Source organism: Glycine soja, chromosome 10, assembly GCF_004193775.1.
Source record: "Glycine soja cultivar W05 chromosome 10, ASM419377v2, whole genome shotgun sequence".
Classification (NCBI taxonomy): Eukaryota; Viridiplantae; Streptophyta; class Magnoliopsida; order Fabales; family Fabaceae; genus Glycine; species Glycine soja.
Window position 1 is genome coordinate 33,617,736 of NC_041011.1, and position 23,066 is coordinate 33,640,801.

The following is a 23,066-nucleotide window of genomic DNA, read 5'->3' on the forward strand; positions in this document are numbered from 1 at the left end:
AAATCAATCGGACGTTTTCTCTTTGGGATTTCTCGTTCTTAATTGAATTGACTAAATAACTAAAGTGAAACTAAGGCTAAAATCGACTCGCCCAGTCAAGCTCGTCCACAAAAATAGGATTTTGAAAGTTTATCATTTCTGTTTCTTACTAAGTAAAATGGATCATTTTCAAGGTCCAACGCCTTAAAATGATCACCTTTTAAGTAAAAAAGAATCACTTGATTCACGCATAAGCAAGAACTACGTAGGTCTGATTTCCCCATCATAATTGAGGAATACGTAGGAGCAAAGGGGAACACCCTTGTTGACCACAAAAAAAGAAAAAATATAAAGGGTATAAAGACATAAAAGGGAACATAAAAAATCAAAGTCATGTTTGCACATTCGATTAAAGGCTGCCGTCCCTTGTGACGGACGTGTGGGGTGCTAACACCTTCCCCGTGCGTAAATACAACTCCCGAACCTTTCACTTATGAACAAATGAGTTAGACAAAGAAACAAGAAAAATAAAATTTAGCACAACATAAGAAATCTTATGTGACAAGTTTCATGACAAGACATGACTTCTATGAAAAATCTACAATAGGTGAACAAGTCCCTCTAGATTTTTGAGGTTTTCTTCTACTTTGATGTTTTTGTAAGAATTTTATGGTTAGGTTTCAGCCACAAAAATAACAAGACAAAACTCAAAGTAACCTAAACTCAACACAATTCATGGTTGAAGAACAAGAACAAGAAATTTGAACCATAGAAAATCTGTAAATCATGAAGATTTTGATGATGTCAAGAAGAATTAAGAATTTGCTTGAGAAAGGGGGAGAATGTAAATCATGCAAGCTTTGATGGTGTTGAGAAGAAATCACATGTTTGTCATCATCAAAAAGGGGGAGAATGTGAATGTATTTTGATGATGTCAAAAGAAGAATCAAACAAGGCTCATTTTGCTTCAAGATTAATACAAGATTGTTTCAACAAACAAAGCCTTGATTCAAGATTTCTTCAAGATCAAGTCTTGCCTCACAATGAAAGGTTTCAAGTCATTCAAGGCACATGTAATCGATTACCAATACATGTAATCGATTACCAATGGTTTGAAAGTGTGTAATCGATTACACATCATATGTAATCAATTACCAGAGACTCTGAATGTTGGGAATTCAAATTTTAAATGAAGGGTCACAACTGTTCAAGAAAAACAACTGTGTAATCGATTACACTAATTCTGTAATCGATTTCTAGAGAGGATTTTCAAGGAATATCGCCAACAGTCACATCTTATCATTTGGATTTTGAATGGCCATCAAAGGCCTATATATATGTGTGACTTGGGACGAAATTGAAGAGAGAGTTTTGCTTGGCAAAAGTGTCTTATCCTCTCAAAAGACAATGAGAGAGATTCCAAAAGAACTTCATTGTCAAATGCTCTCTCAAAAGAAATCCTTGGCCAAACACTTGCAAAATCTATAAGGATTCCTACATGATCTTTATTGTAATATTCTTCTCTTGAAGAGAGAATTCTTCTTCCATTCTTCTTATTCAATGAGATTGGTTAAGAGACTGTGAGTCTCTTGTTGTAAAGGATTCCTGAACACAAGGGATGGGTTGTCCCTGTGTGGTTCAGACTTTGTAATGGATTTTACAAAGATAGTGGAAATCTCAAGTGGGTTGCTTGAGTACTGGATGTAGGCACGGGAAGTGGCCGAACCAGTATAAAATTGTGTTTGCATTCTCTCTTCCCTTATCTCATTTATGTTATTGCAATCAATTTTGCCTTGCATGTTTATAGAACATTATTAAATTGATTGTTGTTGCTTCTTCTGCATTCTAAGCCTATCTCTCTTAAGATTATTGAGGCCACAAGGTCCCTGCGCAGCCCTTTCCCCCTTGCGACGTTCCTCCATTCCCAAACCTCCAAACCTTCCTATCTTACTCATTTCTTCATCAAATCGACTCTCGTAACTTGCAATCTTCTTCTTTTTCATTTTCTTTTGATTTCACCGATTGAAATCTGCAAAAACTCCTTCAAATGGCAGAATCGTCAAAGAAACGTAAGGGTTCATCCGCCTCCGCTTCGGCTTCAAGAGCTCATCGTTCCGGAGCCACCAGCGCATCCACAGCACCAATTCCACCCTCCTTATCCTCTTCCACATTGTTTTCTTCCGAAGAACAGCAGAAACGGTATTCAAATCTTTTCTCATCTCGTTCCATTATCGACCCTAAGTTCATTGGTATGGAATTCTTTTCTGCTGAAACCTTTGATTGCATTCAAGCATTTCAGAATTTAGGTCTCATACCTTTCATGTCATTACAATTGCCTGTTTATCCTGAATTGGTTAAAGCCTTTTATTGTAATCTTGAAATTCAGGACAACAGTTTGATTTATGAGGTTTTTGGGATAAAAATGGTCATTGACCAATCCCTTTTCCATGACTTAACCCAATTGTCCAGTGACGGTGTACCATTTGAAGGTACACTGAATGATGATTGGAAATTTGATTTCTCTGCACATGATGCCCGCCAGTTGGTTTGCACCAACCATGCGGATATGACCGGACGCCTCCTTGCCGGTTCATTGGCTTTTGAAAGCCGCATCCTTCATTATCTTATTGTGCGGATTTTGCTTCCACGATCTTCCAACCTTGCCCAGGTTTCTGAGGAAGATCTTGTTATCATGTGGGCCTTTCATACTGGGCGTCAACTTGACTGGGCACATTTAGTCAGCTATCGCATGCATAAGGCATTGCGATTAAATGCTCCTTTGCCATATCCACACCTTGTTACTCTCTTTTTTCGCCATTTTCAAATTCCTCTTGATTCTGAACCCTACGTTCCAATCAAGAGATCCTTTTTAATTGGTGCTGCTGTGATTGCTTCTTTTGGTTACCGCAAAGAGCATGATGGCTCTTGGGTCAAAAAAGGTGCTCAACCCGCTGATGATGAAGGCAACCTACCAGTTGAAGATAATTCCTCTCTTCTTCGAAAGCTTTTGGACAAGTTCAATGGTCTTCAGACTTTTGTTGGTGACAAGTTTGATGCTATGGAATTGCAAGTCGACATGCGGTTCGATGCCATGGAATCAAGGATCACCAAAGTTGAAGAAGATGTCTCATTCATCCGTACTTGCTTTGATCCACCACCACCGCCTCCATCATCCACTTAGCTTATATGTTATTATTATGACTAAGTATTATTAGTGGTTAAGTATTATTAGTACTTTGTTTTATCGCCGTGTATTTGGCTTTTTGTTGCTCTAGTTATCGTAATCTTGCACTATTATTATATTTCTCGACTTTGTTGTGGTTGCTTATGACACTGTATGGATTTATTTTGGTTTAATGGTTGGCTTTGTTTGGATATTTATTGTGTTAATGTTTGGATATTGATTGTTTTGCTCTAGTTCTTTTTGATGTTGCCAAAGGGGGAGAGAACTTGGGAGAGAACATAGGTTAGAAATAAATTAGAAATTCATCATTAAGAAAAGTTAGGCATACATGCCAAAAGATAGGGGGAGTAAGGGTTATGTGAACGTGCTATCATCTTGTATATAGCTTGTCTTGATTTCAGGGATTGTCATCATCAAAAAGGGGGAGATTGTAGACAAAGGATCAAGCTGAATGTTTTGATGATGCCAATGGATGATCACTTGTTTCTCAAAGCTTTATTCAAGACAAAGAAATTAAAGATATTCAAGATGGATGATCAAGACAGTTTCTAGAGTCTTAGGAAGGGTATATTAAATAGGAAGGGAATTCCTATTTGAAGTAGCAAAAGGTTTGGCCAAGAAATTTAAGTTAAAAAGCTTTATTCAAGAGATTTACTCTCTGGTCATCAATTACCAGAGGATGTAATCGATTACCAGTGGCCAAAGATGATTTACAACAGCTATTAAAATTTGAATTCAAAATTTGCACTGTGTAATCGATTACACATATATGGTAATCGATTACCAGCAGTTTCTGAACATTTTAATTCAAATTTTAAAGCTTGTAATCGATTACACACATACTGTAATCGATTACCAGAGGAGTTTTTCAGAAAACATTCTCAACAGTCACATCTTTTTATCTATTTCTTAAATGGCCATCAAAGGCCTATATATATGTGTGACTTGGGACGAAATTGAAGAGAGAGTTTTGCTTGGCAAAAATGTCTTATCCTCTCAAAAGAAAATGAGAGAGATTCCAAGAGAACTTCATTGTAAAATGCTCTCTCAAGAACTCTTGGGCAAACACTTGCAAATCCATTTAAGAGTTCATCCATGGATCTTCATTGTAATATTCTTCTCTTGAAGAGAGAATTCTTCTTCCATTCTTCTTATTCAATGAGATTGGTTAAGAGACTGTGAGTCTCTTGTTGTAAAGCATCTGAACACAAGGGATGGGTTGTCCCTGTGTGGTTCAGACTTTGTAATGGATTTTACAAAGATAGTGGAAAACTCAAGTGGGTTGCTTGAGTACTGGATGTAGGCATAAGGGTGTGGCCGAACCAGTATAAAACTCTGTTTGCATTATCTTTTCCCTTATCTTATTTATTTTGTTGCAATCAATTGTGTCTTGCATGTTTAAAGAATATTGTTAAATTGATTGTGTTGCTTCTTGTGCATTCTAAGCCTATCCTTCTTAAGATTATTGAGGCCACAAGGTCTAACAAAATAAAATCTAGCTTCTATAGCAAGTTTAATCGGTGGAAACTCTAAAGAATCATGTTAAAAACATTTAGCACAAGACATGTGAGGAGATACATGGAGAAAAATGAAGAAACAACAATGGAAGAGAAGGTAAAGCAAAAAATTAATGGAGGTTTAAGGAGCACCTACTTGAAGCTCTTGTGCTCTTATTACCACTTAATGGAAGCTTGCTTGTGGAGCTTCTATGGAGGCTGGATCTTTGAGCTTCAATGAGGTCCTTCAATGGTGATTTTCCACCATGGAGATGCAGTGGAAGGCAAAGGAGAAGAGGAGAGGGGAGGCACCATCCACTGGGGAATAAGCCATGGAAGAAGGAGCTTCACCACCAAGAATGTGCCTTGGATAAGAAGCTTGAAGAAGATGCTTTAATGGAGGAAAAGAAAGAAAGAAGGGGGGAGCATGAAATTGAAGGAATAAAAGAGGGAGAGAAGTGGAACTTTGAAGTGTGTCTCATAAGACTTTCATTCATCAAAGTTACAACAAGTGTTACACATGCTTCTATTTATAGACTAGGTACCTTCCTTGAGAAGCTTTCTTAAGAAAACTTCCTTGAGAAGCTTCTTTGAAAAAACTTCCTTGATAAGCTAGAGCTTAGCTACACACATCCCTCTAATAACTAAGCTCACCTCCTTGAGAAGCTTCCTTGAGAAGATTCCTAAAGAAGCTAGAGCTTAACTACACACACCTCTCTAATAGCTAAGCTCACCTCCTTGAGATGAAAAGCTAGAGCTTAGCTACACACCCCCTATAATAGCTAAGTTCACCCCCATTCCAAAAATACATGAAAATAAAAAAAAGTCCCTACTACAAAGACTACTCAATATGCCTTAAAATACAAGGCTAAAACCCTATACTACTAGAATGGCCAAAATACAAGGCCCAAAAGAAGAAAAAACCTATTCTAATATTTACAAAGAAGAGTGGATCCAACCTTGACCCATGGGCTCAAAAATCTACCCTAAGGTTCACGAGAACCCTAGGGCCTTCTTTAGTAGCTCTAGCCCAATCCTCTTGGAGTCTTCTATCCAATACCCTTGGGGGGTAGGATTGCATAAGCTTCTTACCCCTTTAACATTCACCGGAGAGGGTAGTTTCTCTATCACATCAATCTTTGCTTTATCTACTTTTATCCCCTTCACAGAAATCTTATGTCCTAGCACAATGCCTTCTTGCACCATAAAGTGACATTTCTCCCAGTTAAGCACCAAGTTGGTATCTTCGCACCTTTTTAATACTCTCTCCAAATTAGATAGATAGCATTCAAAAGAAGATCCAAAAATAGAAAAGTCATCCATAAACACTTCAATACACTTCTCCACCATATCTGAAAAGATTGCCATCATACATCTATGAAACATTGCAGGAGCATTACAAAGGCCAAAAGGCATTCGCCTATAAGCAAACACACCAAAAGGGCAAGTAAATGCAGTCTTCTCCTGATCATTAGGGTTTACAGCAATTTGATTATAGCCAAAGTATCCATCTAAAAAGCAGTAAAATGATTGTCCTGTCAGCCGTTCAAGCATTTGGTCCATGAAGGGAAGTGGGTAGTGGTCCTTTCTGGTGGCATCATTCAACTTTTGATAATCTATACACATCCTCCATCCAATGACAGTTCTTGTTGAAATTAAATCATTCTTTTCATTTCTCACAATTGTCATGCCTCTTTTCTTTGGAACTACCTGCGTAGGACTAACCCAAGCACTATCCAAAATTGGATATATGAGGTCTGCTTCTAACAATTTCAGTACTTCCTTTCTCACCTCCTCCTTCATGACTGGATTCAGTTTTCTTTGTGGCTATCTTACAGGTTTATAGTCAGCTTCCATGTTGATCTTGTGCATACAGTAAGAGGGACTGCTTTCAAGTAAAAAATATGCCACCCAATAACTGCTTTATGTTTCTTCAAAATTTCCACCAGCTGAGCTTCCTCTTCCTTCCTTAAAGATTTACTGATAATCACCGGTTTGGTTTTATTTACTCCTAAGAATACATACTTTAAATGCTCAGGAAGGGTCTTCAATTCTACTTTTGCTTCCTTTGTTGGTCTGTCTTTCTTTAACTCCTCAAAATTCATTTCTCCAGGGAACTCTCTTGCTCACCTTCTAATTCCTTCAAACAACTTTGTACTTCTTTTTCCTCTTCTGTTGTCAAACACTCCAGGGTATTAGTCAACACTTTTTCAAGTGGAGTTTGCAGAACCATGGCTTTAGCCACCATATCAACCTCTTGTTCCACCTTATCTATCTTAAAACATGCCTTATGATCACTCAGATGCTTCATAGCGTCAAATAAATCAAATGTAACTTTTTGATCATCCACACTCAACTCCAACTTACCTTTCCCCATATTTACTATGCAACAGGTAGTTAGCATGAACGGACGCCCCAAGATCAAAGGGATTTCAGGGTCCTCTTCAATATCCATCACTACAAAATTAGCTGGGAAAATGAAATGCTTCACTCTAACCAAAACATCTTCAATAACACCATAGGGTCTGGTAATCAAACAATCTGCTAATTGAAGTGTCATCTTGGTTGGCATTATCTCCAATTCCCCAATTCTCCAGCACATAGAGAGTGGAATTAAATTTATACTTGCTCCCAAGTCAATGAGAGCTTTGCCAACAGACACAACACCAATAGAGCATGGTATTGTGACACTTCCAGGATCTTTGTGCTTCGGTGTAAGGATCCGTTGAATCACTGCACTACAATTTCCCTCCACAACAATGGTGTCACTATGTATGTACTTGCTCTTTTTGGTTAACAGATCTTTCAAGAACTTTGAGTAGAGCGGCATCTGCTGAAGGGCCTCTCCAAAGGGTATTGTAATCTCCAACTTCTTGAAGGGAAGAGAGCTAGGTGCTGCTCCTTGTCTTTCTTTTAGGGTACCAAAGGATATGGCACCTCTTTCCCTATAGATGGACTAGCATCTCTCTTCTTTTCACGAGCTTGCTCACTCTTGGTCTTCTTCTTTTCTTCCTTCTCTTTTTTTTTTTCATTTTCATTTTTTTCATTTTCTATTTGTTTTTCTTTTTCTTTTCCCTCTTTTTCTTCTACTTTTATTTCTTTCTTATTCAAAATTATTGGTGTCTCTCTTAGCTGGTCATCTTCTTCTTCATTTTCTTCTTCTCCAAGTTCACACACTGGTTCCTATTTGGTATCCTCAATCCTTCTTTCCTCATCCTCCATGACTGCCGTCCTGCTGCGGGTCAGAATAGCCTTGCATTCTTCCTTTGGATTTTTCTCTATATTTGCTCCAAAAGTACTGGAAGAATTATCAGCTATTTTCTTGGCCAATTGCCCCACCTGGATTTCAAGGTTTTTAATTGTAGACTCTGTGCTCTTATGGTTGGACATTGAAACCTACATGAACTGAGTCAGTGTCTCCTCCAGCTTTGTGGTTCTCTCATATAGGCTAGGCCCCTGTTGCTAAGGCCTATTAGATGGTCCACCCTGCTCTTTGTTAAATTGATTGCCAGGATGGGATCTCCATTGCCCTTGTTGCTGATTAAAATTTGAACCATGCTGAAAACTTGAATATTCGCCTGCATTGTAACCTTGCCTGGGCTTATTCCCTCCCATGTAGTTCACTTCTTGAGCAGAATCATCAATGGGAATGCAATGGCCAGACTCATGAGCTCCACCACAAATGCTGCAACCTCCTACCTGCAAAACAACAGAATGGGAAGGTTGATTAACATTAAACTGGTTTGGAAACTTACTTAAGGTTCGGTCAATGTCTCAAGCTGCTTGGACAACAACTTGTTCTATGCCAAAAGTGCATCCTAGGATGAGAGCTCTAGCAGACTTCTTTTGGTAGGGATATGAGTCTTATCACGTAGTATTGCGTGACCACTTGCAGCCATATTCTTAATTAATTCCATGGCTTCTTCAAGGGTCTTTAATTTTAATTTGCCCCCTGTAGAAGTATCTAAGAGCTGCTTCGATTGTGGCCTCAACCCGTCAATGAATATGTTGAGTTGAATCGGTTCTAAGAATTCGTGAGTAGGGGTCTTCCGCTGCAAGCTACGGAATCTTTCCAAGGCCTCACTTAAGGATTCATCTGGAAATTGGTGGAAGGAAGAGATGGCAGCCTTTCCTTCTGCAGTCTTAGATTCAGGGAAATATTTCTTCAAGAATTTTTCAACCACTTCGTCCCAAGTCTTTAGACTGTTGCCTTTAAATTAATGAAACCATCTTTTCACCTCTCCAGACAATGAGAATGAAAACAGACTCGACCTAACATCATCTTCTGGCACACCAGTAATTCTGACTGTGTTACATATTTCAATGTAAGTGGCTAGATGTGCATACAGGTCTTCATTAGGCAAACCATGGAATAGGTTGCCTTGTATCAGCTGGATTAGTGAATGAGGATAGGTAATATTCTGCGCTTGAATCTCTAGCCATGCGATGCTAGTGAAAAATTGCGGCATAGTAGAACTCGAGTAGTCTTCAAGGGTCACTCTTCTAGGTTGCTCTTCAGCCATTATGTCGGCCACAGGGACTGCAGTCTCGGATTCCCTTATTTCTAGAAAACTGGAAGACAACTCAGGATATCGAGGTTCCTCAAGAATTGGTGTTGCTGTCCTGTCCTACAGAAATTTTCTTTTCCACTATGCGTTGTTCCGTCTACAAGTGGCTTCAATTTCCAAGTCTAATGGAACCAAATCACTTGCAGAAGACTTTCCCTGCATACAAAGCACTAGCAAGAGCAGTAGTTAACCAATCCAAGAGAAAAATAAATTCTGAACTAACTAAATATTCACACAAACAAATAATCAGAGAATAAAGAATTAATGCATACAAACTGAACTTGACTTCCCGAATGGAAAGAAGTTCCCCGGCAACGGTGCCAAAGACTTTGTTCGAGCCCGACACAACCCCAAACTTTATCGGAAAGTGTACCGAGTCATTAAAGTAATAATAAAACAGTAAGAAACTGAGTATCGAACACAAGGAACTTGTTTCATTCGGTGAAGTTTCATTCAGCAAGCAGACATTGATAAAAAGCAATGTAAACAGAATAAAACCAAAGATGTATATGTTGTAAATCTAAAATAACTACAAATACGCTTATCAAAACGGGAGAGAAAACAAATGATTAAAACGTCAGGTCCTTCTACTGAACGCTTGATGTAATTGAAATATTTTTACCTATTTAATGTTATTTCGGTGTTCTATGCTAAAGACTAAAATACCAAACACTGATTCCTCACGTGAATGGACTAATTCTAATTAAACCTCATTCTCGAATGTCTCAACAAACTTAGCCTAACTGAACATCATTACAATCACAACAAATCAATAACTAAAACCCTGCACTCTATGTCTAGCAATGCAGTTATCTAGCCCTGCTCTATCCAGTTCTAAGGATTAATACATTTTTCAATGCTAAAAATCCTAACTTTACACACCAATGGGTGATCAGACCAAAAGCATGCAATAATTAAGTGCAGATAGAAGCAATGAACACATAAAACAACTTTAAATAGATAGTTAAGAATTTACATCAGGTTTCAGTAGAATTTCCCAATAGAGATACTTAGTCTTCCATCGCAAGGCAGCACCTTTCAGCTACAAGATGAGGGTTTAAGAAGAAAATAATAGATTACACAGTGGTGGGGATGTCTCCTCCACCTCTAGGAACCTAGAAATTACTCCTAAACCTAAGATCCTCTTGAAAGCTGAGGTTTTTGGCTTCCTTGCTCTATTTTGTGCCTCTGTTCTACTCTCTACGTTCCAATTCATGCTCCCTTAGCTGAATGCCTGATTTTTCCAACTTCATCCTTAAAAAGGGCTTTCTGTCCTCGTAGGCTCGCTTAGCACCATTTTCACGCTTAGAGCAAGTTAGTGAATATCCACTAAGAAAGTTGGGCGCGCTTAGCACGGGAAGAGACAAACGCCTCGCTGAGCGAGCTGAAGATGCGCTGAGCATGCAGATGCTTCTCAGATTCTCCTCCAGATTCTCCTAACTCACTAAGTGGGATGAGTGCCTCGCTTAACGCATGATTCTCGCTAAGCGCACAAGCCTCACTTAGCGAGACACCAGTTGCAAGCCTTCACAATCTTCATCCTTTTTACCTGAAACTAAAGTTGAAACACATTAAATTCACATTATTGGGCATTTCTACTGAACAAAATCAAACTAAACCTAAAAATATGTACAAACCTACAAAAAGAACCATAAATTGGGGAAAAGATAAACATTTTATAAAACTTTTCTATACAAAAGTTAGTTGTAAATGATGACTAACACCTATCTGAAAAGAGATTATAGTAGTGCACATCAATGACCACTCCACTGAAACAAAAGCACTTTTGAATCTCTATCAAGAGGGTTACACATTATCACATAGGCACAAGAAGTTTGTTTCCTCACAGCATCATAAATAGTGTACCCCAAAAGACTAATTAAATGACATGAATAAACATTCAAAATAAATAGCGTAATACCATTATGTATTTATATAAAAAGGCTCAAGATGGTAGCGTATTTTTAGAAAATTAAAAGGGACATTAATGAGGCACTGTGAGGTCTTCCATTGATTGAAGACTTGACAAAGTTATGGGACGAGGGGGTTTTAGTGTTTGATGGGTTTTGGAATGAGACTTTTCAAATGCGTGCAATGCTTTTTTGTACCATTAATGACTTTTCAGCATATGGGAATTTGAGCAGTTACAGTGTTAAGGGTCATCATGCATGCCCCCATCTGTGAAGAAGAAAAAAGCTTCATACAACTGAAACATGGTAGAAAATAGTCTACACTAGGCATCGACGTTTTCTGAAACCTCATCACCCTTACAGGTGATTGAAAAAAGCATTTAATGGAAGTCAAGAGCACGAAGTTGCACCGATACTGTTGACTGGTGAGCAGGTCTTCTAGTGGGTTAAACACCTGAATACTATATTTGGAAAGACCCAAAAGAAGGAAAAAGTAAGACTTGCATATGGAATAAGAGGTCGATTTTCTTTGATCTTCCGTACTGGTCTGATCTTGATATTAGACATTGTATTGATATTATGCATGTGGAGAAAAATGTATGTGATAGTGTCATTGGGACGCTCCATAACATTCAAGGCAAGACGAAAGATGGTTTGGATACTTCTCAAGATCTAGCTAAGATGGGTATACGATCGCAGTTGCATCCAAGGTCTGATGCTAAAAAAATATACTTGCCTCCAGCTTGTCATACTTTGTCCAGAAAGGAGAAGATCAGTTTTTGTCAGTGTCTGTGTCAGGTCAAAGTCCCACAAGGATACTCTTCAAATATTAAGAGCCTTGTGCAGTTGAAGGATCTTAAGTTGGTAGGGTTAAAGTCTCACGATTGTCACGTCTGTTGGATCAAGTGGCCTCAGAATAATTAAGAAGGGGGGGTTGAATTAATTATTACTGAACCTTTACTAATTAAAAATCTACCCTTCTTAGGCTTTTACTATAATGTTAAGAAAGTAAAGAACAAAAATATTAACTTAACCAAAAGTAAAAGCGATAATTAAAGTGCATAGCGGAAATTAAAGAGTATAGGGAAGAAGAAGACAAACACAAGAGTTTTATACTGGTTCGACAATAACCCATGCCTACATGCAGTCCCCAAGCGACCTGTGGTCCTTAAGATTTATTTTCAACCTTGTAAAATCCTTTACAAGCAAAGATGCACAAGGGATGTACCCTCCTTTGTTCTTTTTGAACAACCTAGTGGATGTACCCTCCACTAGAAATGATCCACAAGAGATGTACCCTCTCTTGTTCTCAGTTACAACAACCCAAGTAGATGTACCCTTTACTTGTACCACAAAGGATGTACCTTCCAATGTGTTAAGACAAAGTTCTGAGGCGGTTAGTCCTTCAAAACTTTGTGAAGGGGGAAACAAAAGAATTCTCAGGCGGTTAGTCCTTTGAAATATTTTGTTTATGGGAAAGGGAAGAATCAAAAGAATTCTTAGACAGTGTCGTTTTGAATTCTTTGACAAGGGAGAAGCGAGACACAAAAGAATTCAAGAATTCAGGCGGTTAGTCCTTTGTTCTTTTGGAAAAGGGAGAAGAGAGACACAAAAAGAATTCAGGCGGTTAGTCCTTGGCGAATTCTTTTTGGAAAAGGGAGAATGGAATTAAAAAGATGAATAACACACTTTTATTTTCAAGGTTTGGAAAACCAGAAAACTTTAGAAAGCTTTTTGCAAAGGAAGAAGAAGAAGAAGTTCAAAGAGATTCAAAGGTTGTAAAAGAATATGTGGAAAAGTTGTTTGTAAAGGTTGTAAGTATTGTAAGTTTTTTTTTTTTAAATGCAAATCAAGGTATTATTTTTATAGACTCTTCAAGTCTGGTCAAGAAAACCATTGGAAGAGTTATAACCTTTAGAAAAACCTGAAAACAATTGGAATAGTTACATCTTTTGATTTTTCTTCAAAACTTGTCACTGGTAATCGATTACCAAATCCTTGTAATCGATTACACAAAGCTTTTTATGAAAGGATGTGAATCTTCACAATTGAATTTGAATTCCAACTTTCAGATGCACTGGTAATCGATTACCAATATCTTGTAATCGATTACACCACTTTGAAATCAATTGGAACATTGTAAATTCAGTTAAAAGCTTTTGAAATCAAACTTTGCCACTGGTAATCGATTATAGGAAACCGGTAATCGATTACCAGAGAGTAAAAACTATGGTAACTTAGAAAATTTTGTGAAAACTCTTTTGAAAAACAAAAATTGTGCTATGTTTGTTTTTTGAAAAATCTTTTCAATACTTCCCTTGTGAAGTCTTCTTGATTTCTTCTCTTGGAACTTGAATTCATCTTTTCTTGAATCTTGAAATCAAACTTCTCTTGATTCTTGAATTTGCTCTTGATTTAATCTTGAAATCATTCTTTGGGCTTTTTGTCAACATCTTTGCCATTATCAAAACCTCTTGAATCAACTTGATTCATCATCATGAAGCTTGCTTCTACAACGTCTTGATGCAACAATTGTTAGTCGTGGCCATACGAGACATTTTGCCTAACAAAGTCAAGCTAGCCATAAGTCGCCTATGCTTTTTCTTCAATGCCATATAGAGCAAAGTCCTTGATCCTGTGAAGTTAGATGAACTGGAAAACGAGGCTGGTATTATACTGTGTTAATTGGAGATGTATTTTCCTCCTGCTTTCTTTGACATCGTGGTTCACTTAATTGTTCATCTGGTCGAAGAAATCAAATGTTGTGGTCCTATTTTTTAACAGTGGATGTACCCGGTGTCATACCCTAATTTCGTCCGGGGACCTTTGCTTGATGACATGCGACCTTTCTTTGGTCCTTGTGAGGTGCTTGGCATCCATCATTAGGCAATTTGTGAAATTCCAGGACATGCCGAAAAACCAAAAAAAATATTGATGCACAATCCGTAAGTTTCCGTGACACACCGGAAATCAAATGGAAGCATCGTTGCATAATTAAGTGAGGTTCCGTAACATTCCGTAAGTCAAAAAGGGGATGATTATGTAATCTGCAAGGTTCCGTAACATTACGGAAAGAAAACAAGTATCGTTACGAAATTCGTAAGTTTCCGTAACTTTACGAAAAAAGAATCACCAAAAAAAGCCAAAGGGGGTGTATTTAGTAAAATGGGGGTGCAAACAGTAATTTTTGAATCTGGGCCCTTCTAGAGGTTTCTGGGCAATTTCTTGCTTAAGGTTGAAGTAACCTAGCTCGCCTGGGCGAGCTAGATGGCCACCACACCCCCCGTTTTGTTGAAAAATGGGATTCCGGGGCTTCCGGGACACCCGTAATGCTTCCGTAAAATTCCCATAACTCTAAATAAGCATAATTAACTTAATACGGGTGAGACGGAAGAGAAAAAAAAGAAGAAAATCAAGTCCTATATGCTTCCGTAAGGCTTCCGTAACTTTTCCGTAAATTACGAAAGAGGGGGGTGAACTTATCAAAATTGGGGGGGTGCAAATAGCAATTTCGAAATTTTGAATTGGGCCTTCGAGAACGTTTTTTGAAGCTGGGTTGCTAAGCTCGCCTGGGCGAGCTGGGCGGCAACCTCCTCCCCCTTTTTCCTATAAAAAGGCTGAAGGGGGCTGTTCTAAGGATCTCTCAGCCCCCTGGCTATGTATTTCAGCTGTTTTGGGTGAAAAAAATTGTTTCCGTGAAGAAAATCCAAGCCGAGGTGCTTCCGTAACGCTTCCGAGATGTTTCCGTAAGCAAATCCGTGAAGGTTTTCGTCCGTTCTTCATCGTTCTTCATCCATTCTTCGTTCTTCAACGGGTAAGTTTTCGAATCCGAGACTTTCAATTCATTTCTTGTTTTTTTAAGCTTTCATCTTTATTTTCGATTTCTTTTCTTCCGTCTTTAACGCGCTTTTACCGTTTATTTAAGCCGTTTTCTCATCTAAATAATGATAAAATGAATTTCAACCGATCATTTGTGTTGTAATCTCATTTAATCACTTTTAAAATGAAATCTAACCGATCGTTCACGCTATAACCTCGGTTAAACCAAAAAAAGTAAAATAATAATAAAATAATCAAAATATCTTGAAAAATAATAATAAAATAATCAAAATATCTTTGAATAAAATAAATTAAAAAAATCAATCGGACGTTTTTCTTTGGAAGTTTCCTTGAATGAATTGATTAATAACCAAAGTGAAACTAAGACTAAAATAGACTCACAAATCAAGTTTTGTCCGAAAATCACTAAAAACCGTTTTAAGGTCCAACGCCTTAAACGGTCCTCTTTGCTTTTATCGGTTAACATGGACCGTTCAAAAGCATAAAATCAACATGTAACTTTACCGCTTTTGCAAGAACTACGTAGGTCTGAGTTCCTCATTGAGGATACGTAGGAGCAAAAGCCCCGCTTTTGTCGACCACCCCAAGAGATCGTTAATGGTCCAATGCCTTAACGTTTCTCTCCTTTCAAAAACAAGAGGTCGTTAATGGTCCAACGCCTTAACGTTTCTCTCCTTTCAAAATCAAAAGACCGTTTAATGGTCCAACACCTTAAATGACCTTTTGTTCAATAAAAACATATTTTACAAAAAAGACAAAAATAACTTAACCAAACACTTTGTTCCGAAAGAACTACGTAGGTCTGATTTCCTCATCACAAATTGAGGAATACGTAGGAGCAAAGGGAAACACCCTTGTCGACCACAAAAAAGAAAAAAATATAAAAAGGGTATAAAGGATATAAGAACATAAAAGGGAACATAAAAATCAAAGTCATGTTTGCACATTCGATTAAAGGCTGCCGTCCCTTGGGACGGACGTGTGGGGTGCTAATACCTTCCCCGTGCGTAAATACAACTCCCGAACCTTTCACTAAAAAGTTCGTAGATCGCGTCTTTTCCGGTTTTTCCGACGTTTTCCTCAAATAAACGTTGGTGGCGACTCCGCGCGTATTCCTTTCGTGGAACACGCATCCCGCGAGTCTCGCGTCGCCTTCCCGCCGAAGGGTAGGTTGCGACAGTTGGCGACTCCACTGGGGACGGTTTTTAGAGAGTTAGGCCATTTAATCTTGTGCAATGTTTTATCATGACTTTCTCCTTTGTTGGTTTCCCTTTATTTGTTTTATGTTCTTGTGTATATAAACTATTTGTTGCTTTTAGTGTGTTTTAGAATGTATGCATGAGGTAAATATTTATTCATTTGATGCACACAAACACTAACACTATTTGCACACACTGTGAGTGAAAAAGGGCCCTATACCCGGGTTCATGGGAACATAAGGAGTGGAGGTGAATCTGTGATCATGCTAGGTCTCCGACTTGCTTGATTACAGTGAACCCTCATCTAGAGCTTTTCTCTTTGAAAACTTATTGTTGCTAGTAGTCCCTACTGCTGCAATATGTTCTTCGAAGGGGATGATACCTCTAGAAACCATCAAGAGAGATATGACTACCTTGGGGATTATTGCTAAAAGCCTAGTTAGTTCTCTCCCTTATAGGTCCCTTAAATAGGGGCACGGAGCAAACACGCTGCGTGCCATTTTTCACACTGCCATGCATAAGTATCATATACCCGTTTGCTTATGTTCAGTGAATATTATCATACTATGTACATCCCCGTATTGTACCTTTCGCATGTGCATCATGTGCGGGTTCCGTCTTAATCCCCTCTCTTGGGCAAACCAACGGAGGGTCCGTGTCACCTTCTTAAATACATACGTTGGGCACTTTGCTACCCCAAGACGTTGTATCTGAGAAGGAGACAATTTCCCGAGCTCCCGTATTCATAAATTGCATCTGTGTCATATGCATTTCTTCATGCATTCATCCATTCCACCCATGATAGATGTCGGAGTTTTGATTCGCACTAGATTTTATTTCACTTTAGTAAAACATGGGATTAAGTCAAAAGCCTTCGTTTAAAAAGAGGTTCTATCAAGTCAAAATCAAGAGCTTAGAGGTCACCAGTTTACGAAAGTTGGGGCAATTAATGGGTCAACTTCAACGGCAAGCCTTCTGCAAAGCCTATGGTAAGATTTGGGACCTAGCTAGGGTAGAAGTCTCCACAGAGTCCATTGCCTCCCTTGCCCAGTATTATGATCATCCGTTGAGGTGCTTCACTTTTGGGGACTTCCAACTATCACCCATGGTGGAAGAATTCGAAGAAATCCTAGGATGTCCTCTAGGGGGAAGGAAACCATACCTCTTCTCAGGGTTCTACCCCTCATTGGCCAGGATTTCTAAAAAAGGTCCAAATCTCGGCGCAGGAATTAGACCGCCAAAGGCAAGTCGAAAATGGGGTGGTCGGAATACCGAGAAAATATTTGGAGGTAAAAGCAAGAATCTTGGCAGATAAAGGCGAGTGGACCCCATTCATAGATATTCTCACACTGTTGATTTTCGAGGGAGTCCTCTTTCCAAATGTGGATGGGTTGGTGGACCTGGCAGCGATCGACGTTTTTCTCGCCTATCATAACCACAAGGAAAGTCCGGTTGTCGCTATGCTAGCCGACCTATATGACACCTTCGACCGAAGATGTGAAGAAAGCAATGCAAGGATTGTTTGCTGTACTCCAAGAAGGTAGGCCCGTCTATCCGCTACAAGGTTACCGCTCGTGCGTCGAAAAAGGAAAGGCGAATTGGGACCAACTGGGAAGGCCGACAATCCCCACAAAAAGAAATTAAGAACATATTTGGGGATTGTCGCTCGTGATAAGGTCGACGTGACATACGAGAATTGGAAGCAAGTCCCTGTTGCTCAGAAATATTTGATATGGGAGGATATTCAGGTATTTTAGTTTTCATGTTGCATATTGTTTATTAGCCAAATTTTTTAATTTACTAACAATAAAACCTAATTTTATGTTTGTCAGGCTGAATTTGATATCCCTAAAGCATCTGACGTTAGGACAAAAAAGAAAATACTTTAGACTGTGGGGGAGCGGTGAAGATAGTTTAAGTCTGATTTGACGTTAAAATGGGCACTTGCAGCTGACAAGGATAGTGTTGATGACACTGTATACGAAAAATACGGCATTAACAAGGAGAAATGGGCCCAATTTTGTCAAAGCCTTAGAGACCCTTCATGGGAGGTATGTACTTTGTAATTTTCATTGTTTTCAACTTTAAATTCACTTATTATAATACATTGTAATCATGAGTTTCATAAATGTTCAATTTTTGCAGGATGTACGGAAAAAGGCACAGGCCATCCAGAAGTAGAACACTGCCCCCACGTGTTATCTCGTGGGGGTTATGAATATTTAGAAAAGAAGCTGATGGATGAGAAGACAAAGAAAAAATTGGAGGAAGCTGCTCAATCCGGAAGCACAGACACAGTGATTGATCCTTCTTCTCCCATCAGATGACACGTCAAATGCAAGATGGCCCGCACGAAGAAAACTGGCCAGATGACGTCTGAGGTAGCAAAGCGAATTGCTGACAAGATTGTAAGTCACGTTCAGTTAATAATTGTAATTATTTATGTATATTGTGTGATTGAGTAAACCAAAAAATGTGTTATTTACAGGATTCGTTGGAGGAGCAGGCGTCACAGGGTTCCTTTGTCGCCCATGGATGTTAGGATGTACTGATTGCTGCCATTGGCGACCAGAACACCCCAGTCGTGTGCATGTTGTTGGAGCCGGTGTGACAATCAAGAAATACTTTGGACCGGCTCCAAGGACCTCCCACACTTCTTCCTCCATGGCTCCCGAAGACCAAGAGCAGTTGACTCAACAAATAAGGGACCAGCTGGAGGAGTCAATCACAGAAAAAGTGACTCAACAGATGATGTTATCCTTCAGCCATATGCAGTTCCAGTTTCAGTCACAAATGCAATCACAGGGACTTGGACTGCCTCCGGAACCTAAGGTTGGTCCTTCACCTGCTCGTGTCAACATAAAGGAGAGTTGTGTTAATCCCTCAGGGAACGATCCTGACACGGGTGACTCAGACAAATGCAGGTTGTACATCAAAGAAAATCCTCCCCGCCTGGTTGCCCTAGGAAGAGTTTATGAGGGATCCACAACGGTTCATAACATCCCTTTGTTGCATGGCTAAGTGAAGGTTGGTGTTGAGGAGGTTAAAGATGCAGAGGCTCCCGTTCCTATACCCACTAACGAGGTTATTTTAGTAGGGCAGACAATTAATACCTTCCTTGCTTGGCCGGCACATCTCGTGAAGCGTTTATCAGAACAAGTATTTTACTCTCATTATATGTTTTTTTTAATTGAATTGTTCCCTGTAATTAAATTATGTTAATTAACTATGTTGAATAAACAGGCAGTTGTGTCTCTAGTAAAACCTCCTGATAGGCCGGATCATGAGGTCGATGATCCCCTATATCTGATGACATTGATCATCCCACAACTTTTTTTGAAGCCGATGTAGGTTATGTGGGATGCTACCGTGTTCGGGGTCTTTAATGAACACTTCCCCTTGTAGATAAACCATGAAGATTTGTCTGAAATAGTACACGGTGGTCAATGTCTCAGCATCTCTATTATACAGTTCTGGATTCTGTAAGTTAATTTAGATTATTGTTAATTACCTAAGTTATTGTTTTAAATTCATGCATAATTTACTTTGTCTTAATAACAATAGGCATATGACTGAGACAAGTATGCGGCGGGGAATTTTGATGTGTATGGATTCCTCGAGCCACAGTCCATCCAAAGATCTGGACAATCACAATTTGAATCAGAAAGTTACATGAAGAATTGGATGCAGAATTCATAACGGGATGTCTACCTAGGAGCCTACCTGAATGGGTAAGTTAAATTGAGCAAATGAATTTAAATAATGTATAATACTACAATAACCTATATTGGTCTCCACTGTAGTGCACATTGGCAAATGGTCGTCATTTTGCCTAAGGAAAATCTTGTTGTCTGGTTTTGTTCGTTGCATAATAGGCTAGACAACTACCTAAAAGGAATAATTTACAGGTCAGTGTTGTTTTTCAATACATTTGCATTAGCATTATTTAGGAACATCAATATTTTAATTGTACAATAAGCATCCATGTTTATATTCAACAGTGCTTTGAAAGAACTTGACGATACTCCACAACCTAAATCCAAGGCTGGTGCTAGGTGGATTGTTGTTAAAGTACGTGATTTAAACAATGCTTCTACTTATATATATTTTATGCCTGTGTACACTAATTTGTAGTTAACGTTGAATATCTAAATTTCATTATGTATTTCGTGTAATAGACAAAAAGGAAGCACTGAGTGTGGCTATTACGTGATGCACTGGATGTCAACTATAATCTTAGAAAGTTTCAAGAATAATTGGGAAACGGTAATTGTTTATTTCAAACAAATTTGATTTTGTTATGATTGGTATTATATTATTAACTTGTGTTTTATTTTATCATGCGGTATTTTAATGATGTTAGACCATTGGAATCAGACCGATTGAAGGCGCTTCGCATCCAATGGGCAAAGTATTATTTCAAAGTTAGAAATGAAACTTAGGATGTTAGGAAAATTTGTAATTTTAGTTTACTTCATTAGTTTACTAGGTTGCTTTACATTTTTTACGATTGATGTTTCCTTTTAACATTGAATATTCTTTATTGATAGTTATTAATAAATTTGTCATGGAATTTTTCTACTAAAATATGTTTCAAAATAGAATCAAATGATATATGTTGTGCTGTGTGGTCTGATTTCAAATTTGCAGGTTAATTTTTGGGTTTATTGAAAAAATAGACAGTGTATTAAAAAAATTCCTAATAACAACATCGGTTTTTTTTAAAAAATCGATGTTAACCTACACAAACAACATCGGTTTTTTCAAAAACCGATGTTAACGTTGGAAGTTAATATCGGTTTTCTACAAAAATCGATGTTAACTGCCAACACTGGTATGAACATATATACCTTTTTTGTGTAATTCTTATCATATAACGTCGGTTATTTAAATAATCGATGTTGTCATTTTACGTTAACATCGGTTTTCAAAAACCGATGTTAACGATAATAATTTCAACATCAATACTTTCAACATCGGTTAATAACCGATGTAAAAAGCTTATTTTCTTACCTCAATTCCACCTTTTTAATTATCTTCTTTCTTTTTTTCAATATATCATTTATCACCAAATTTATTTATTCTTTTTTTCATTTCTATCATATTTTCACTTCAATTCACCTAAAAATTTGATGAATGAATATAACAAATTTTTCACCTATAAAATACAAAAAAATAAAAAATTACACAAATAATACATCTAAAAAATTATTTACCCTAATGATCACTATTAAAAAATATGTTTTTTACATCGGTTATTTATGACTTTCTACATCGATTTTTAACCGATGTTGAAAGTATTATCGTTAACATCGGTTTTAAAATCAATGTTAACGTAAAACTGATAACATTGGTTATTTAAATAACGAATGTTATATAATAAGAATTACACCAAAAAAAGTGTATGAATGTTAACAATTCATATCGCTTTTTATACAAAACCGATGTTAACTTATACATTAACATCAGATCTGTTTAAAAACTTATGTTAACTTCCAACCGTTAACATCAGTTTCAGTCAAAAACCGATGTTAACTTATACATTAACATCGGTTTTTGTAGAAAACCGATATTAACAGTTTTTATGTTAACATCGGTTTTTAACAAAAACTGATGTTAACATATAAGTTAACATCAATTTTTTACAGAAACCGATGTTAAAGTTTTTGGATATTAACATCGGTTTTTTAAAAAACCGATGTTGTTATTAAATACTCTTTCTGTTTTTACAAAAAAAAAAAACCCAAAATTTAACCTATAAATTTAAAATCAGACCACACAGCACAACATATATCATTTGCATTCTGCTTTCAAATAGGTTTTAGCAGAAAGATAGCTAGTAAACTATCAATTGTAAGAAATCAATTGATAACTATGAATAAATAATTTATTAATAACTATCAACAAAGATTATTCAATGTTAAAATGAAACAACAATTGTAAAAAATGTAATGCAAGCTATAGTAAACTAATTAAGTAACCTAAAGTTACATAGTTCCCTAACATCCTAAGTTTCATTTCTAACTTTGTAATAATATTGTGCCCAGAGGATGCGAAGCGCCTTCAATCTCTCTACTTCCTATGGTCTAACATCATTAAAATACTACATGATCAAATAAAAGATAAGTTAATAATGTGATACCAATGATAAGAAAATCAACTTTGTTTGAAATAAACAATTATTGTTTCCCAATTATTCCTGAAAGTTCCTAAGATTATCGTGGGCATCCAATGCATGACATAATAGTCGCACTCAGTGCTTCCTTTTTGTCTATTACACTAAATCCATAATGAAATTTGGATATTAAATGTTAACTACAATTCGTGTACACACACATAAGCAGTATATATAAGTAGAAGTTTTATTTAAACCATGTACCTTAACAATAATCCACCTAGCACCAGCCTTGGATTTAGGTTGTGGAGTATCATCAAGTCCTTTCAAAGCACTATTGAATACAAGGAACATTAAAATATTGATGTTGTTAAGTTATGCTAATGCAAATGTATTGAAAAACAATACTGACCTGTTAATTACTCCTTTTAGGTAGTTGTCTGGCCTGTTATGCAAGGAACAAAACCAGACAACAAGGTTTTCCTTAGGCAAAATGACGACCATTTGTCAATGTCCGCTACAATGGAGACCAATATGGGTTATTGTAGTATTATACATTATTTAAATTCAGTTGTTCAGTTTGACTTACCCATTCAGGTGGGCTCCAAGGTAGACATCGCGTTTTGAACTCTGCATCCAACTCTTCATGTAACTTTCTTATTCAAATTGCGATTGCCCAAATCTCTGAATGGACTGTGGCTCAAGGAATCCATACACATCAAAATTCCCGCTCGCATACTTGTCTCAGTCAGATGCCTATTGTTGTTAAGACAAA

At 37.6% G+C, this 23,066-nt stretch overlaps 1 protein-coding gene across 1 annotated transcript; it reads right to left on the reverse strand.

Moving 5' to 3' along the window:
• Positions 1 to 6,760: 6,760 nt before the first annotated feature.
• Positions 6,761 to 7,489, reverse strand: LOC114371656. The gene has a single exon (XM_028329025.1). It carries the CDS (start codon positions 7,487 to 7,489, stop codon positions 6,761 to 6,763), a length of 729 nt encoding a protein of 242 aa, XP_028184826.1.
• Between the last annotated feature and the right edge of the window lie 15,577 nt (positions 7,490 to 23,066).